The sequence below is a fragment of the Phacochoerus africanus genome, chromosome 5 (genome assembly GCF_016906955.1).
Source record: "Phacochoerus africanus isolate WHEZ1 chromosome 5, ROS_Pafr_v1, whole genome shotgun sequence".
Lineage (NCBI taxonomy): Eukaryota > Metazoa > Chordata > Mammalia > Artiodactyla > Suidae > Phacochoerus > Phacochoerus africanus.
The window spans coordinates 45177214-45196319 of NC_062548.1; the positions used below are offsets into that span (position 1 = coordinate 45177214).

General features: G+C 59.6%; 1 protein-coding gene across 16 annotated transcripts in view; it reads right to left on the reverse strand.

Moving 5' to 3' along the window:
• MAPK8IP3 (mitogen-activated protein kinase 8 interacting protein 3) overlaps nucleotides 1-19106 on the reverse strand; it is a 43935-nt gene that overhangs the window by 18647 nt on the left and 6182 nt on the right. For 5 of the 16 annotated variants that reach the window (XM_047780948.1, XM_047780944.1, XM_047780947.1 and 2 more), the window contains exons 2-6: nucleotides 10688-10808; nucleotides 8302-8372; nucleotides 8103-8194; nucleotides 4615-4638; nucleotides 2517-2661 (exon numbers count right to left, since the gene is read on the reverse strand). In XM_047780948.1, coding sequence (XP_047636904.1) covers nucleotides 2517-2661; nucleotides 4615-4638; nucleotides 8103-8194; nucleotides 8302-8372; nucleotides 10688-10808 — 453 coding nt within the window. Of the gene's footprint in view, nucleotides 1-2516; nucleotides 2662-4614; nucleotides 4639-8102; nucleotides 8195-8301; nucleotides 8408-10687; nucleotides 10809-19106 lie in introns of all 16 variants that reach the window. The other 11 variants (XM_047780949.1, XM_047780946.1, XM_047780957.1 and 8 more) reach the window with 8 other exon arrangements.

Genomic DNA, 19106 nt, shown 5'->3' on the forward strand with positions numbered 1-19106 from the left:
CTTGAGGCTAGTGCCTCGTGCCCTGGCCACAGTTGAGGGCCGCCAAGGGCGGGTGCCTCCTCATTCTGCCTGAGGTGGCCTCCCCAACACAGCGGGGACACCAGGCACGGGGACGCTTAAGCTCCAGGGCCCGGCTGAACCAGAGCCTGCTTGGACAGCTACGCAAATGCCAACAAATCAAACCTTGACCTCCACAGAACGGGACACCCCCTAAATGACCGAGGAATGAAAAAAGATGGGGTCATTAAAAGCAGCCATCAGCGCGGGCCTGAAGCCTCTCGCTGGAGAGAACACGCCCTGGAGGAGTGAGGGCAGGAAGCAAACGTCTCTGTCCTGCAGCCTCTCCTAAGGAGACCACGCCAGTACCTGCAGCCCGCACTCCCCCGTTAAGCCATACGCTTGACCCCCCACTCCCCCCACGGGCCTGGGGCCCCTGCTGTGCCTCTGCAGGAGATGCACAGCCTCCGAGGGGCTGAGGCCCTGGGTGGGGGCCGCTAAAGGGCAGCTGCCAGGCACACTCCCCTCGGCACGGGGCACACGCTCTGACGGAGGAGCTGAGGCCAGGGGGGCGTCGGCCCTGTTGCGGAAGCTGGGACCAACCCCCACCCGCCTTCAATGTGGAAGGGCTGAGGGGGCTCCTGGAGCCCCGCCCGGTGACCAGGAGTCAGAGCTGGCTGGGAGATTTCTGCCGGCCCCCCCGGGCCCGCCTCTCCTGGGCGGCTCCTGAGGCTTCCCCGTCAGGAGCCCCATGGCTCTGCCTCCTGCTCTGGGGGGGATCCCATCCTGGCGGCTGGGTCCCCAGGGGACACGTGGCAGCGTCTGCAGACACGTTGCCACAGCTGCGGGGGACTAAAAGCCGGTGGCCCGCAACACTCCCAGGGCACGGGACGGCCCCACAGCCAACAAGCTCACCGACGCGGAGGAGCCACGGTGAGAACGCCCCTCGCAAATGTTTTTGGTTGGGGTTCAGGTCCTGAAGCTCAGGGTTGACTTGCAAAGCAAAGGCCCTCTCCCCTTCACTCCACCAGGCACACTGCACACCCCTGTGGCATGGCCTGCATGCTCTCTCCACATGGGACAGAGGCGCCTGGCGGGGGCTCCCGCTGGCCTGTGGGGGCTTCTGGCAAGACGGGGAGGGCACCGAGCCCATGTTTTCCAAACCACCGGACTCAAAGCCATGCTGCCCACCTGTCTACGACCTGAACACACGTCTGCGGGTTTCCGTGGGGCTCCTGACCCCATGCTCACTGTGGGGAATCCACGGCGTGACCCCTCCCCAGCTCCCCTGGCTCTGTCGCCCTACAGGCACTTATCTAAAGCAAACCTGCCAACCTCTAAGAACCACACACGGCAGTGACCTCCAAATGCAAAGAACCCACATTCCAGGGGCCATGCCTCCCATGAGTAGCCACAACTGTTTGGTTAAAACACTGAAAATACAGTACACAAAACAAAAAACAAAACAAAAACAACGAAAAAGTTAAAAAATTAGAAAAGCCTGAAAACCCTAGAGTGTGAAATAAAAAGAACTTAAATGTAATTGTTTAAAAAAAATAAAACACATCAAATGAAACATAAAACACTATGATTTATTAAGAGAAGACAGTGTCCAATGACGCAGGAAGAGATGCCGAGAGAACACAAGCCCGGCCGTCCAGCGGCTCGGCCTGCAGCTTCGGAGGCTCAGGCACAGCTCCGGGAATTGGGCAGGGCAGGCCCTGCCCTCCTGCCCAGACCAGACCCCACCCCCCCATCTCAGGCAGGACAGCCCCCGGCCGGGCAGCAACAAGCTGCTGCCGCCACAGGAAGGAAGCGTCCAGGGAAGCTGGGCTCACGTCCACTGCCCCAGGCGGCCCAGAGGCCGAGGCGCCCTGCCTCCCCCAGGCACCCTCTGATGGCCCTGAGAAATGAGCAGGCCCGGGGCCGCTTACCCCAGAAGGGCATCCTCACGGGGTGTGGGGGCCCGTGTCCTGTGCGGCCACGCAGGCTGAGCCAGGCCTTCGGCAGGCAAGCTGAGCTCACAGCCCAAACCTGTGCCCTGAAGCGGGGACGGGCCACGGCAAGTTCCTGCCCTGGGCCTTCCCAGGGACCCTCACGGCTCCCACCCGGGCCGTCCGCCTTTCCCTCCCGGAGCCCCGGAGCTCAGACAGGCGGGTAGGAAGAGCCCAAAGAAGAGAAGCGGCCTCTGACGTTCTCCTGGCTGCAGTCCTGACCTCAGGTACTAGAAGGGTGACCCCCGTCTGGCCTCGTGGCTTTGGGGTGTGCTGGGAGGTGCTCACTAAGCTCGGCCCGACAGCTGGGCACGCCCTGGCTGCGGAGAGGCCGGCCTGGACGAAAGGAGCCCGAGCAGCAGCACCCCGCCTGTGGCCTTGCCCTCCCGCGCTGCTCCCGGGTCTCCACTGCGGTCACACCTCAGGACAGATCCACTAATCGGGGGAAGCTGCCAAGCCTGGGCTTCCCGGGCGAGCAAGGGGCGACGGGGAGAAGGCCCTCACTCCACAGCACGGCTACGAAACCTGGTAGCTGGTGCTGAGCTGCAGCTGGCCGAGGTCGCTCAGGTGCCAGTGGTCCCCCGCAGGCACGAGCTTGCCCCCCGTCTGGGCACGTACCATGCCGTCCGCCAGGGGGAAGACATTCAGGGAAGTGGGCCGCTCCTTCCTGCTGAAATGCGGGGGAGAAAGAAAGGAGGGTGTGAGACGGGGGCTCGCGTGCCGCGAACGGAAAGCCTGAGCGGCTCCAAAGGCGCCCCTCGCCCACAGCGGCCGGCGGTGGGGAGGGCACGACACTGGGGGCAGCGTAGCACGCACCTCCCGGCCCCTCTGACCCACGCGATCACGCACGTCCTGTGATCCCACACAGCACGCCCCCTTCGGTTACACGGTGATGTCGCATCATCACTCATTCCCATTTTAAACAGACTCCCGTGCCGTGGTGCCCGCCGGGGGCCCTGGGCGTCACGGCCACGCGGCCCCGTTCCTTGGAGCATGTCCTTGGCCCCGCTCCGGGCTCCTGGAGCCAGGCAGAGGAATCAACACTTTCTCCAATACTCTGTTCCTGCCACGTGCCCCACGGGCACAAGCACTGCTCTCTCTCGCCTGTCTGCTGGGTGTCTCGCCCGCTTCTGCTTCTCTCTTGCTCCGAGCCGTTCCCGTCCGAGGGCACTGGAGCCACGGAGGGAGGCTGGCCAGCTGGGAACAGGTGGGAGCGTGGACTGATGCTGCGATCCACCCACCACGCTCCACCCTGGGAGCCGTGAGGGTAGAGCCCAGGCCCAGGGAGGACGCTGTGGGCAGCTGCACGGAGCCCACGTTGCTCAGAGCTGTTTAGGGCAAGAATCAGGATCCCTCGCACACGGCCTCTCGTGGGCGGGCGCCACCGCAGGGCCTGGGTGGGAGGGTAGCAAAGATGTCCTCGGGGCCCCCAGGAGCCAGGTCCAGAGGCTAGGCTCTCCTGGAGACAGGTCGGCGGCCTCCTCGCGGTGCTGGGGATGCAGGTGATGGAGATGGGAGTGGAGCGGCCGCTGTGACCACAATGTCCTACAGCCGACACCTCCCTGGTGCGGGCCGGTGGGGTTCGGGTGGAGCAGGAGGCCTCGGAATCTGCTGGCTGTTCAGGAGGACACCGCCTCCTTCAGGGCAGGATCCCTTGGACCTGCTGGGAAGTGGCTGTGTCTCTCAGGGCTAACGGTGGCAGGGACAGGACCAGAAAAGGCCTGTGGGGCCTGGCAGGGGCCCTGGTGCTCAGGAAGGCGGTTTCCTGGGGAGGATCTCAGGTGCCTCATGCAGCTCTCGTCCCCCGCAGCAGATGACACCTTCTCAGATGAGTCCCGGCCCGTCACTTAAGAGCTGAGATGCTCGGTTAGAAAGCTGTGAGTCTGCGGAGCCGTCGCAACCTTGGCAGCGTGGCTCAGGTCGCAGCTGGGCGGTCCTTGGACAACAGCCCTGGCCCTGGGCATCCGGGAGGTGGCTGCTGCCCTTGGGGAGCCCAGCCCTGCCCTCCTGTGCCACCTGGGCTCCCAGTGCTGAAAGGACCCCCTATCTGGGGGCCTGGCTCAGACCTTGGGGGAGATGCACACGACAGGTCCCAGGCTGTCACCACAGACGCCACCTCAAAGGACAGAGGCGCTTATCTAGCGGCCACTTCCACAGCTCCGCGCCTCCAGACAGCCAGGCTGCGCTCCCCGAGGGAAATCTCCACTGGGAATAGAGCCTCCTTCCTGATCCAGGGCCCCCACGAAGCTGCGAGGGTGCCCCCCCCCTCAAGTCCCATGAGCTGGGCGGACCAGAGCTCCCGGTCCAAGGCTCGGCCACCGTGTCCTCTTGTTACACTCCCACGGTGCCTGAGACACCCATGCTCGTCCACTTGAGATGGCGGCTCAAGGGGGGTGGCACTGCTGACTCCGGGCCCAGGCTCCACCCCTGTCCACCAGCTTTGGGGGCAGCACCAGCCCCGACCTGCAGGAGCCTGCACCACTACCTGCTCTGGGGCTGTCTCGGGGACCCGGGACCAGCCCGTCCCTTCTCAGCATCAGGCCCTGGAAGAGCCACGATCTGTGCATCCTGACAGCCACCCCAGCTCCCTCACCCAAGGCCCAAGGACTGCGGCAGGCTTTACCTTCTCCTCCACGACTGGCGAGGACTGCAGAGCAGGACAGACAAGGGCCAGCACACGGCGGTAACAGCACAGAGGGCAAGACAAGAAGACAACATTAGAGAGCAAAGGGCAGGGGCTGGGGGCACAGGTGCGCACACAGGAAGGGCGGGCGTGACGGCCGGCGCTGGCACCCTGCTCCGCGCCCCCCCGTGGGGACAGACGGGAAACACGCAGACACATACATGGATGGACACAGGACATACAGACACACCCTCTCAGCACAGCGGGGTGGGGAGGGGACTGTCCTGTCCCCACGGGCTCCTGGCGCTCAGGCAGGTGCATGTGGTGACGGAGTGCATGTCACACGCCACGGGCACGGGCCCGAGCACACGGACCACCCGGTTTTATCCTAAAGACACACGGATTCAGGAAGCCTCGCCAGGAGTGAGAGAGACTGCCTCCCCAGCCTAAGGATGGGGCCCCCCTGGAAGCCGGAGGGTCGGAGCCGAGGAGCTGCGGCAGGAGTGTCCCCATCCGCTGCAGCGCATGGTGGTGGAGCATCCGACCCGATGAGCCCCACCATGCCAGACCCAGCAGGCCACAGTGAGAGCAAGCCCAGGCCTGTCTCCACAGCGAGTGCCCTGGAAGCCGGAGGCGGTGCGCTGTGCACATCTGTCCCCGGAAACAGGCCAGGGGCCCTCGGAACATCTCTGGCATGGCCCCGGGTCTGGGCCGAGGAGCGGCGGCGGCAGGAACCCAGTTTCACACACTAAGGCAGCAACCCCCGGGCAACACCCTCAGTGTGCCAAACGCCACCAGCCAGTTGGCGGGGCGGCCCGGCAGCACCCTGCCTCTGCTTCCCAAACAAGTGCTGCTCCAGGAAGCCGCGTCCTCACAGCCAGGGCACAGCGGGTTCCACCGTGCTGCAGGCTCAGAGGGCCTCTGAGCAGAGACCAAGGGCCTGGATACCCCTCGGGCAGACCAGACAGGGAGACAGGCTGGGCGCAAATCTGGACCAGAGCCCCTCCGCCTCCTGGGCACCAGGAGGCCCTTTTACAGACAAAGCGCTCCCCCCTGGGGCCGTGGCGCTGCTGGGCACCCACCCCTCAGAAGCATCCCGCCCAGAGGCGACTGTGGCTGTGCCGGGACCTGCCCGGTTCTGCCGTAGGAACCAAGCCCTGGGGCTTCTCACAAGCAGCCTGTTCTGCTCCCTGAGGGGAGAGCGCTCAGCAGCAGAGGGGGCGCCTGACAGAAGGGACCTGCTCCGGGCAGGGCTTCTCTGGGGAGGGGCGGCCGCCTTCCCACAGGCCTGCCCTCCACGGGAGGAGACCTGGAGGGGCCGGGGCTGGGCTCCCGTCCAGACTCTGCTCAGGGCCGCGGGTCACACCCCAACAGCAGGTTTCCAGAGCAGGTCCTGTCTCCACCACACAGGGCGCCATCCGCAGAAAATAACGGTCACACGCCACTTCTCCACGGGGGACCCTCTGCGCTCAGCTGCGCAGCCCAGGCAGCTGCTACTCTTGGCTGAGTTTGCACTGTCCTGAGGGTCAGAGGTCGCCGTTTCTTGTCCCTGGGGCCCAGGGTGCTGACCACCGTGGCTCAGGACCCCAGACGCGCTCGGCCTCCAAGCCGGGGTCACCGGGCCCCTCTCCTGTGTGGCCTCCGAGGTGCTCCGGCCGTGAGGGAGCCGGCGGGGGAACAGCAGGAACGCTCTGGGAGGCCACAGCGCTCTGGAACGGGCCAGGCCCATGCTGCTGGTCCAAGATGCCCAAACAGCCAGCTCCCACGGCCCTGGCTCAGACCGCCTGGCCCAAGCTGCCCCCAAGAACACGAGGCACCCCGTCTCCAGGTTAGCCCTCGAAGCTGCTACCTGGCAGTTCGGGGGCAGCTCGGGAGTGCAGAGTGAGGATCAGACAGTGCCAGGCAACCGCTGAGGGCGGTAGTTTAACAGACTCTGATACCCAGTCTGTCACTTAATTCTCACGGGATGGGCGTCAGCTGACGACTGCTCAGTACCCTGTCCCAAGGCACAAGCCTTTACAGAAAGACAGCGTCCACAACGGCTGGGACTGGCAGTGAGACTGCCCAGAGGCCTGCTGGGGGCCCCGCGGGGCCTCTCCATGCACACACTGCGTTTCCAACTTGGAAGACTCAAAAGGTTTGCCCGTGAGCCAGGGAACAGCTGACGCTGCCCAGAGTGGAAAGGCCCAAGTCTCCTCATCTGCAGACCTAAGTGCCCAGCAGGCGGGCAGGGAGAAGACAGGGCCTTTACACGCCCACCTGGGGCCTCACGGGTTTGCTGCAGGAACAAGGGGTCGCTGCTGGAAAGGAGCAAACGGTGAGCTCAATCCACGGGACCGGGGGTTCCGGCCGCGGGCCTCTCCAGCCTGACGAAGACACTGGACGTCCACACCCTGCCCGGCCCAGGGGGATGACTGGCCGCCCTGGAGAAGCTTGCTGACGGTCTGCGCCTAGGGGACGAGCTGCAGCTACATCCTGACTGAAGGGGGAGAAGGAGCCTGGCCTGTGCAGGCTTCTCCCTGTTCCCCAGTCACCAGCACACGGCTCCAGCTGAGATAAGCAAGCGCCCTGACCCTGCCGGGTGGCCCGCCTGTGCCCGGCGTGCGGCTCCTTCCGCCGGTCACCACGGTGCCCTGGGCCCTCCCCAGAGAGAGTGGGTTCTTGAGAGGAGCTGGTCATATTCTAGAGTCACAGCAAGCTCTGCAGCTGCTTGTAGAAGAAACAGGTGCACAGGCAGGTGCACATCTCTCGGAGATTAGAATCTTCCTTCCTAACACGTCCTGGTCTTTTCTGTTGGCTTTATCTTACAAGAGAGAGAATGAGGAGCGGAAGTACGTGGTGACCCTTGACGTGTACGAGAGGACAGGGCTCAGAGCTGGCCTTCAGCTCCCCCTGGACAGCCCTCGAATCCCAGTGCCTGCACAGCGCTGCGCTGCCGATCCGTCCACAGGTGCTTCTGCGCGAGTCCAAGACAGGCAGGCGGAGGTCCCTGGCGCCCGCTGCCGGCACCCGTGCCTTGCACATGACTGCATAAGGACCAGGAGTGGTGACTTTTTTTTTTTCTTTTTAGGGCCGCACCCTCCGCATACGGAGGTTCCCCGGCTAGGGGTGGAATCGGGGCTACAGCTGCCGGCCTAGGGCACAGCCAGAGCCACGCCACAGCCAAGTCGCATCTGTGACCTACAGCACAGCTCATAGCAACGCCAGATCCTCAGCCCACTGAGCGAGGCCAGGGAGCCAGCCCAAGTCCTCATGGATGCTAGTCGGATCTGTTTCCCCTGGGCCGCAAGGGAACTCCCGGGTTGGCACCTGTGAGGCTACAGGTGACGCGGCACGGAGGTGGCTCACAGCCTGGGGTGTGCGAGCGCCGGGATCCCTGCGCGTGGTTTCCAGGCCTCGGCGCCTGCACGCGTGGCAGCCACCGCCCCAGCGCCCGCCACCCGCCTGCCTCCGGCACACACGCGAGCCGAAGGGGCGCCCCGCCCTACCTCCGCCCAGGCAGGCTGCCCTCCGTCTGGCTGTTGCCCCCGACCTGCTGCATCTTGGACCTCTCGATGTGCTCCACGTAGGTCTGGATCATCTGAGAAGAGGGACAGGGCTCAGTGCTTCCGGCCACGAGGCCGCGCCCGGGCCCCCACGTGTCCCCGCCTCCCTGCGCGCCCCCGGCCGCCCCCGCGTGCCGCGCACCTCCGTGTGCCGCTGGTGCAGGGCGTTGTACTCCTTCTTCATCTCCGACTCCCGCTCCTCCAGCCGGGAAACTAGAAAACATGACCGCAGCTGGCCCACCGCCCAGCTGGGCCGGGCCCCCTCTCTGAGCGGGCCGGGGGGAGCCCAGCAGGCAGGTTCTGATGAGTTTACCACCCGTGCAGTGATCCGACGACAGTCGATGCTGCTAGGGACAGGGACAGGGACAGGGACAGGCGGGTGGAACTCACACACGGGTTGCCGTCTATGCCTAGGTGGTTTTTGAGGGGCGGGCAAGCCGCCAGAGCGTGTCTAGTTGTGTCCAGGGCAGACAAGGAGTGAGCAGAGGCCTGTGAGAGAGGCAGAGTCCCCTGCAAGCAGCCCTCGGCCGGGTTCAAGGCAAGAGCAGAAGGCGCCCGGAACACAGTAGGGGACACACTCGTGTCCTGTCCATGGGCCTCGCGTCCAGCTCCCAGGGCTGGAAAGGCCATGTCATGATCACCCCACTCTGGGCTGGCAGCTGGGTCACCCTCGAGACACCAGGATGGTCCCCGTGTGCGCTCTGCCCGGGAAACACGGGCTGATAAATGTGTCACGGGCCTCGGACACCATGCGTCTGCAGCCCTCTGCTCCAACCTCAACTCTGTTGAACCCTGTGCAGAGCGAGACCGGCTCGTGACAGCCGGGTCCTTCCCTCTCCTTGGTCCTTGGTCCTGCAGCCAAAGTGAGCAAATGAAAAACGTCTGCCTGTGCTTTTGGTCTGTATGCTCTCCCGCTAAGGAAAGACTTAAGGTTTCATAAATGAAAAGTGTTCTAAGCAAGGGGAATATTAAAGATTCTGTGTAGCTACAGAAGGGCTGATCTATGCACGTCTAAAATGGGCCTTTGGGTCTGCCTCCACTCTGCAGACCAGTGCGTGTGTGTGTGTACATATGTGTCGCCAGCTCACCTACAAAACCCAAGGGTGTCGGGACAAGGACAGACCCAACCATCAAATCTTTCTTCTCTTTTTATGGCCGTAACCGTGGCATATGAAAGTTCCCAGGCTAGGGGTTGAATCAGAGTTGTAAGCACCGGCCTACACTACAGCCACAGCAACCCCGGATCCAAGCCAAGTCTGTGACCTGCAGCACAGCTCAGGGCAACCACTAGATCCCTAACCCACTGAGCAGAGCCAAGGTTGAACCTGCATCCTCATGGATACTAGTCAGGTTCATTTCCCCTGAGCCACAATGGGAACTCCTTTGATTTGTTAAAAAATTTTATTTGATCTTAACTTTTCAGAGGAATGAAGGTACCTGTTATCCAAGGTAATGAATTAAACAGATTAGGCCTCAACCTTCAAAACCTTGAATTACAGAAAACTGAAATTACAAGGGTCATTATAACTTTGACAGCATAATTTAAACAAAGACTTCTAAAGCTAAAATAATAGTTCTTACAATAAAAGTATTTTTTTAAATTTTTATTTCTTGCTTTTTAGGGCTGCACATGCAGCATATGTAGGTTCCCAGGCTAGGGGTCAAATCGGAGCTACAGCTGCCGGCCTGCACCACAGCCACAGCAACTCGGGATCCGAGCTGCATCTGTGACCTACACCACAGCCCACGGCAACACCGGATTCTTAACCCACTGAGCAAGGCCACGGATCGAACCTGTATCCTCATGGGTCCTATCTGGATTAGTTTCTGCTGTACCACAATGTGAAGTCCAATAGAAAAAGTTTAAAAAAAAACAAACCCTGGAGTTCCCACCGTGGCTCAGTGGTTAATGAATCCGACTAGGAACCATGAGGTTGTGGGTTTGATCCCTGGCCTCGCTCAGTGGGTTAAGGATCCGGCATTGCCGTGAGCTGTGGTGTAGGTTGCAGACGCGGCTCAGATCCCACATTGCTGTGGCTGTGGCGTAGGCTGGTGGCTACAGCTCCGATTGGACCCCTAGCCTGGGAACCTCCATATGCCATGGGAGCAGCCCAAGAAAAGGCAAAAAGACAAAACAAAACAAAACCCTTTCTTCACCCCTCCTTGCGGGGGAAGGGGGTTCCCGTGGGACTCTCACCACCGGGGCAGCACCTCTAGGCCAGGAAAGAACACCCTAAGGGCCACTCGAAGCCCCCAGATCCGGGCCTCGGGGTCAGACTGCAACCTTGGTGAAAGGGCTTAATTTACTTCCACAAACGATTTGAGGCCGGTACAGAAATACCCTGAGCGGCCTAACAAAAGAAAACAAATCCTTGGGGGAACCGCAATGTGAGCCACGGGCGCCACTGGCGCTGGGGCTGCCTGCTCTTTTGATCCGGGGCTCTCACACCCCCCTGGCCGGGCAGGAGCCCTCGGGGGAGAACCACAAACACATGCAAAGGCAGCCTCCTCTCAGGCTGGTGACTTACTCTGGTCTGCATAGTTTTTGGCCTTTAGCTCCAGCTGGCGGGTCTGAAACTCATAGTGCTCCACCTGGACTTGGAGCTCCTTCTTCTCCTGCTCCAAGGCATCTTCGAACTCGATGAATTTCTAGACACGCAAGGAAGACACACAGGCGTCGGGGATGGGGGCCGCCGGAGGACAGCGGGGCCCAGGACACGGCCTCCCCACCGCAGAGCCGTCTCCCTTACGTGCACCTGTCGCCTGCCGCAGCCACACAGGGGCTGGCAGAGCCTTCAAGGACGGACCGCGCAGCCTGGGCCCACTCACAGCCGCTTTGACCTTGAAATTCTTAACGATTTTTTTGTTTGTCTTTTTTAGAGCCACACCGGAGGCACATGGAGGTTCCCAGGCTAGAGGTTAAATTGGAGCTGCAGCTGCCGGGCTACACCAGAGCCACAGCAACACCAGATCCCAGCCGCGTCTGCAACCTACACCATAGCTCATGACAATGCTGGATCGTTAACCTACTGAGCAAGGCCAGGGATCAAACCCACAACCTCACGGTTCCTAGTCGGATTCGTTAACCCCTGAGCCACAAGGGGAACTCCCGAAATTCTTAAGTTTTTGAACAAGGAAGGGCCTGCGTTTCCAGCTGTGCACTGGGCCCCACAGAGCATGCAGCCAGTGCTCTTGCGACAGCGCCACATCATTCCTCTCAATACCGGGCGTCCAAGGAGCCAGGTGTGCTCTGCTCCCAGCAGGTGACCCAGCTCAGGTCAGGAAGCTTCCGTGTGTGGGCAACGAGCCAGGCACCGTGCTGCTCCTGGCGTCCTCGGTCTGGACGGGAACCTGCACCTCACAGGGTGAGTTTCTGAGCAAAAATACCATCAAATCATGGGAGAGGAAAGCACTTTGCAAAACAAAGGAAACCCTGACCGGCCTGAGGAAAGACCCAGTGCAACACCAAGAGCAGGGCGAAGCTGGGCTCTGGACTGGCCCCAGGCTGGCAAGGCCACTGATGTCACAGCCCTGCCACAGCCTGCTGGGAAGCTGTTAACACCTCGATTTTGCCCAGGAGGGAGTGAAATATTCGTCAGCAGCTTCCTTTGTAGGAAGCACTCATGTCGGAGAGGATGAGACTCTCAAGAAGACGGGGCTGGAAAGCTGCTTGCTGAGTCCTGGCTCCAGGCATCTGCAAGAGCCGAGGACTCCACGGTGGACGTGGCCGCAGTTCCTGGAACAGCTGCACCCCGAGCCCCACCCCCGCCTCTGGGTCCCTGCTGCACTGCGGCCTCTCCAAGGCCTTTGTGCGGAAACCACTGGGGCTCCGGCCCAAAGGATGGCTCAGCCTGTGAGGTGACTGAAGGCAGAACACAGCGGTGGGGGGAGGCGGCAGAGAGAAAATCTCTATGGACGACACCACGGGTGACCTGAGTAAAAGGCAGAATAAGGGCCTCACTGCTGGGAGACGCATGCAAAGGGCGCAGCTGCTCAGAAGTGAATGTAAACGGCCCTGAAGGGCCGCGGCCTTGACCAGCACGCGAAGAGTCAACGAAGAGTCAACAAATGCAGTTAACTGGCCGGCAAAGACCTACTTTTTAACCAGGCAGCTTAAATTCCTAGTACTCAAAAAAATTAAAAGACTAACCTAAACATAGGCTTTTGTAGAAAGCGCAGATGACGTTAAGCGAAAACCATCCTTGCGAAAAACCACATTCTAACATCCTGAGCGGGTCGGCTAAAACCCAGTGACATTCTTCCGGACTTTTGTGTGTGTGTGTGTGTGTGTGTGTGTGTGTGTGTGTGAGAGAGAGAGAGAGTGTGTGCGCGTGTGATCAGTTTGTCGTGTTTTGACCTGATGCATCCGCTCGTTTACACTGCAATGCCTACCTGTTTCTTTCTTGGCCACACCCGTGGCACATGGATGTTCCCAGGTCAGGCATCAAACCGAAGCCACAGCAGTAACTCCAGCCACAACACTGACAATGCCTGATCCTTAACCACGAGGCCACCAGGGAATTCACCAAAGGTTTTTTTAAACGAGTAGTAATGACAGCATCGTTTACCAGCTGACACGGGGTCTCCCACTGGGGTCTCCGGATTCGATGTTTCCCTGGTCCCTCCCCTCGCGCATCCTTGCAGAGGAAGTGCAGCATCAACTCGAACGACTTCGATGTTTATATGTTGAATACGCACTTGGACTGGGAGAAAGCACCAGGCTCTGGTCCTCGGGAGGGGCCCCAGTTTTCACGACACGATGCTTAGGGCTGGACTTAGGATGAAAACAAAACTCACCCTGAGGAAGGGACATATGAGGTGGGGGCTGGGGCTGGAAGGTGGAGACGTCACCCTTTCTTTATGCACCTGCTGCACCCGCGGCACACAGAGGGTCCCAGGCAAGGGGTTGACCTGGAGCTGCCGCTGCCGGCCTCCACCACAGCCACAGCCACACCAGAGCCAAGCCACGTCTGCGACCTACACCACAGCGCAGGGCAACGTCAGATCCTTAACCCACTGAGTGAGGCCAGGGATCGAACCCTCGTCCTCAGGGATACTAGTCAGGTCATTAACGCTGCGCCACAGTGGCAACAACCAGTTCTCCCTTTCTTTCAACTGAGCACTGCCCCACCGCCAGCGGCAGAAGACCAAAGTGTGACAACAAGAAAACCCTTCTGTGGTGCTAACATCAGTTCTCGAGATTTCCCACCTCTATTTCACTGTATGACCCGCATTTCATATTTGAGAGTCGGCTAAAAAGGTTTCTAAACAAAGGCGATATAAGAAAACCCCCTCCCAGAGTCTTTTGTTTTCTTTTGTTTTTTGTCTTTTTAGGGCTGCACTTGCGGCCTATGGAGGTTCCCAGGTGAGGGGTCTAATCGGATCTGCACCTGCCGGTCTACACCACAGCCACAGCAATGCAGGATCCAGGCCGTGTCTGCGACCTACACCACAGCTCAATACCAGATCCTCGTCCCACTCAGCGAGGCCAGGGATCGAACCCACAACCTCCTGGTTCCTCATTGGACTTGGTGCCACCGTGCCACGACGGGAACTGCCCTCCTAGAGTCCTCAGAAGGTCAGAAGCACCGCCCTGAATCTCTCCTGACAGGCGGTCATGAAAAGCCAACGAAGACGACAGTGCAGGAAGGCCCTGTGACGCCCTCCAACGAGCCCTGTGCTCCGAGATCCCCGAGGAAGCTGGTCCCAAACCAGGTCACACACAGAAACCCTGTGCCGTTAGGACAGCGGCCCACCTTTCAGCCCCAGGCAACGCGGGGCTTGAGCTGAGACGGAGACCATCTGAGCCAGCCGTGCCCCCACCGATGCCCTCAAGGCCAAGGCGGGGAGTCGGCAAGCCCACGTCGCCTTTGCAGCTCCCAGGCCACCTGGTGTCCCGGTGCCAAGGGACGATGGGGCCGGGCATGTTCCGTCCTCAGTGCCACACCCTTGCTCCCCTAAGCCCTGGCGGACGGGGGCATGAGTGACCACAGCCACGGCAGCAACTCCCCAGAGGAACCAAAAACCCTAAGAGCCCCACGGGGGATCCGCAGCCTCCAGGGGGCTGGGCACGGGCACCAGGACATGGGTGGCCCTCCGTTGCCAACCATGGTGTGAGGCTCTGGGGCAAGAGCCAGTCCTCTGGTGTCAGCCTTGGACCAGGAGCTGCTTACAAGAAATCCTCCTTCCCCCTCCTGAACCAGCCATGTCAACATCAGCACAGCAACTGCAGGCAACGGAAACACGAGCCAGCCACTTCACTGAAATGGAAAACGCAGTGTCTGTGTCAACATCACGGGAAGAGGGTGTTCCCGTGGTGGCTCAGCAGGTTAAGAATCCCACTCGCATCCGTGAGGATTGGGGTTCAGCCCCTGGCCCCGATCCGTGGGTCAAGGATCCAGCGTTGCCATGAGCTGCGGTGTGGGTGGCAGACACAGCTTGGATCCCACGTTGCTGTGGCTCTGACGTAGGCTGGCAGGTGCAGCTGTGACTGGACCCCTGGCCTGGGAACCTCCATAGGCCCCGGGGGAGGGGGCCCTAAAAAGCAAAAAAAAATCCCGGGAATAAATCACGTGACAGGCCAGTGTCTGGCCAAGACCAGACAGATCCTTAAACGTGGCTTTTTATGAAGACGCACTCAAGGCTAGACTCTGAAGAGGTGAGAATCGGCTACGCAAGCGAAGGGCAGCTCACGAGTACTTCGGGGGCTTCGCGATTGGCGCTTCATGGATCAATGAGGAAAGGACGTTGCAATGAAGGCTCTCCCCCAGCATGAGGGAGGGCAGCTTTGGGAGGCGGGGAGCTGTGTCCCCAGGGAATTCGGTTCAGTGTGGTAGTTCACGTCACCAAAAATCCGACAGAGGTTGTCGAGGAAGCAGAAAACGTGTTTCTTTACAGATCATTTTCTTCAAATTTAAGAGAATTGAGACTCTTCAGTGGTCACAGACAGGGTGAGTCAGGCCTGTAAAAAAAGACTTCCATGCAGATATATAATGGAGTATTACTCAGCCAGAAAAAAGAGTGAGATCCTGGCAGGTGCAGCAACACGAATGGGTCTAGAGATTAACGTGCTAAGTGAAGTCAGTCAGAGAGAGAGAGAGAGAGACGAACATTATGTGACATCACTCACCTGTGGAATCTTAAAAACTGATACAAATGAACTTACGTGCAAAACAGAAACAGACTCACAGACTTTGAAACACTTGTGGCCACCACAGGGGACCGGCAGTGGGGGGGGGGGGCGTGGACTGGGGTTTGGGAGGGAAAAGCTCTAAAACTGGGTTGTGATGACGGTTGTCCAACTATGAGCTGCAATGAAATTCACCGGGTTTTAAAAAAGACTTCCAGCAGAAAGCCACATCGACCCTCTTCAATTTTTTTTTTGTCTTTTGTCTTTTGTCTTTTTGTTGTTGTTATTGTTGCTATTTCTTGGGCCGCTCCCCCAGCATACGGAGGTTCCCAGGCTAGGGGTTGAATTGGAGCTGTAGCCACCGGCCTACGCCAGAGCCACAGCAACACGGGATCCGAGCCGCGTCTGCAACCTACACCACAGCTCACGGCAACGCCGGATCGTTAACCCACTGAGCAAGGGCAGGGACCGAACCCACAACTTCATGGTTCCTAGTCGGATTCGTTAACCACTGCGCCACGATGGGAACTCCTACCCTCTTCAATTTTTATTGGATTTCTCCAAGTGCGCATACCCACCGTGAATGGAAACGGGAAGAAGGAAGTTTTAATGCTGAGCATCTGGGCCGAGCGGGTCTTCAGGGCCCTGGGCGAAAGGGTCAGAGTCTCCCACGGGCACACTCTATGCACAGACGGTGTGGCCGCGGCAGAGGGCAGATCTCAGAGACCTGCTACTTATGGGGGCACGTGGAGGCTCCCAGGCGGCCGGGGGTCGAGTCAGAACTGCAGCTGCCAGCCTCCACCACAGCCACAGCAACGCAGGATCCGAGCCACATCTGCGACTACACCACAGCTCACGGCACCACCACAACCCCGGATCCTTACCCCCCGACCTGAGGCTACTGGAATGAGAGGCATGGTAAATTAGCACATGCGATCCAATCCTCCCTCCTCGAGGTCCTCCAGGCCAGGGTCAGGTGGAGGCAGTAATTCAGTCCGGCTTGGTTCGTCAGGAATGAACTCAACACGAACCAAAGATCTTATTCTTTCGTATCATGGACCAGTGACTCCTTCCTAGGGGAGGCAGAGTGAATTTCCAAAAGAAAAACGCTTTTTGGTCTCTTGGGCAGGCAGCGTGGGCACCTGGGGGGCAGCGCACAGGCGGCTGTGCCGGGGAGACACTCTCTCCTGACGGCTGGCCCCGGTAGTGATCGGTGTCTGCCGGGAGCTCAGGGTGCTGACCTCAGCCTTCAGAGGCTCCCTCCCAGCTAGCACTCCATGTTCTGGGGCTGTGACTGTTGACGTCCAAACGCGCGTATGGGGGTGGCAGAGAGGGGGACACCTCCACACTCAGGTTTCAGACACATCGAGACGTCAGGCCACCACAGGAATCCAAGAACCAGGCTGGATTCATAAAAAAAGCATCGACGGCATTGGTTTGGTTTGGTTTTGCTTTGGTCTTTTAGGGCTGCACCCATGGCATATGGAGGTTCCCAGGCTGGGGTCAAATCAGAGCTGCAGCTGCCGGCCTACAGCACAGCCCCAGCCACACGGGATCCTTAGCCACATCTGCCACCTACGCCACAGCTCACAGCAATACCAGATCCTTAACCCACTGAGCGAGATCAGCGATCGAACCCGCATCCTCATGGCTACCGGTCAGGTTCTTAACCTACTGGGCCACAACAGCAACTCCAGCACTGGCTTTCTCCACACTGGTTTTCAAGAATTGGTAAGACAGACAGGAAAAATTTTGTGTGTGTAAAGAGTCACATTTCAACATAGTATAGTTCACTTACATATTACCTGTTAAATATATATGTTAAATACGTATGCCATTTATTAAGTCGTTAAGCAAGGTACACCACATGGTTTGTACGAGGGGAAATAAGAAAAAGGGAGACCAAACGGCCCGACCTGGGAAAGGTCACTCTCGAGATGCCCGCTCCTCGGGAGGGGTCTCAGCTGCTGGCTGACCCCTCACCGTGTACCCGGCTCAGCCTCAGCTTCCCAGGGCGGACCGCAGGCCTTTGGCTGTGCAGACCCTTGGCCTTGGCCCCTCCACGGGGGTCCAGAGGAAGCAAAGCCACCCAGAGAACGTTAAGGGACGGCATCGCTCCGCACCTGCCCTTGTGGACAAGCCGCACCTACACTCCCTTTGGGGCCTCGCAGGTGTGGACTAATGGACGGAGCAGGGATACACTCGAGGACCCGCGGCAGGGCCCTGGCGTGGTAGGAACAGCAGCGCACCGAAGGGCGTGTGTGCTTAACGCACCCGCTCTGCTGCGCAGCAGAAATGAAGCCAACAGTGGACACAAGGCAGACAACAACAAAAGTAGCAAACACAAGAGACTCTGAACTCCCCAAGAGCTGTCCCGCCACCCCCGCTGACAGGGGTGCCCTCCTGGGACCCTGCCTCTCCTGACCTCCGCCCACGGGGCGCTCAGCAAACCAAATGACGGATGGAGCGCAGCCCCCAGTGTCTGCAGAGACCTCACTTCCCACCCTGGGGACGGGGAGGCCCCCCACCCCCACCGCAAGGCCTGAGTGAAACGACAACCGCTGGGTGAGTCTCGAAGCAGCGGCCTGGGGAAAGAAGTAGGGGGAGACCCCAGAATTCCGTTTCCATAAAGTGAGGTCTAGGAAGTGCAAATCCCCCTGCAGAGGCAGCGAGCAGACCCGTGGTCCCCGAGGACACCTGGGGACGGGGAGCGGGGGAGAGGGGCCGGACCGCCGAGGGGCCTGAGGAAGCTTCGGGGACGGTGGAGATTCTCACTCTCTTGACTGTGGGGGTGGTTTTCCAGGTGTAGACATGTCAAAACTCACCCAACTGCACCCTTCAAATAGCTACAATTTTCTGCACTGACCTCAATTGCATTGTCACAAAGAACAGAAGAGAAAATGAAGCCCAGGGTCCAGGACTCAACCCTGCCCGTCGGCACCGGATGCTCACAAGGCCAGTGGACTTGCCACCAGACCTTCGCAGCTTTTCAAAGATCTCATCACCTCGCTGTGGTTTCCTAAAGAGCTGGAAGGCTTTTTTTCTCATCTCACAGTCTTTTCTTTTCTTTCTTTTTTTTTTTTGCTTTTTAGGGCCGCACCTGTGGCACATGGAGGTTCCCAGCTAGGGGTCTAATTGGAACTACAGCTGCCAGCCTACACCAGAGCCACAGCAACTCGGGATCCGAGCCGCATCTGCGACCTACACCACAGCTCACGGCAATGCCGGATCCTTAACCCACTGAGCGAGGCCAGGGATCGAACCCACAACCTCATGGTTCCCAGTTGGGTTTGTTTCCGCTGTACCACGACGGGAACTCCTCACAGTATTTTCTTCTGTTCTCCTGCTTCAAACCCCTACACTGTGGGGTCCCCCTCTTTCTGGAACATGTTCACTGGAAGGAAGACACTCCACCGAGTAAGCATCTTGCCCAGTTGCCTGAGGCTACATAACAGGCGAGAGACACCGCCCTCGGAGGAAAGTGGGGGTGCAGGGCTGTCTACGGGGCCACGCTTCCCAGCACGGTGGCCCCAGCCACATGTGGCTCTTTCAATTTAATTACAATGAAATAAAAACAAAAACTCATCTCAGTCGCATGAGCCCCATGTGAATGAATACCGGTGGCTCCATGTGGCCCTCGGCTACTGACTTAGACACAACCACCAAACAGAAATTTCCACCCTCCTATGGCGCAGTGTTGGACACGTGGCTGAAAACCCCAGAACAAGGCCTCGACCTCCAGGAGCCAGGCAGCTCAGTGGGGTGCGGAGGCAGCGGGAGCTCCCTCCTTTCTCGTCTGCACGCACAGCCCAGCACCT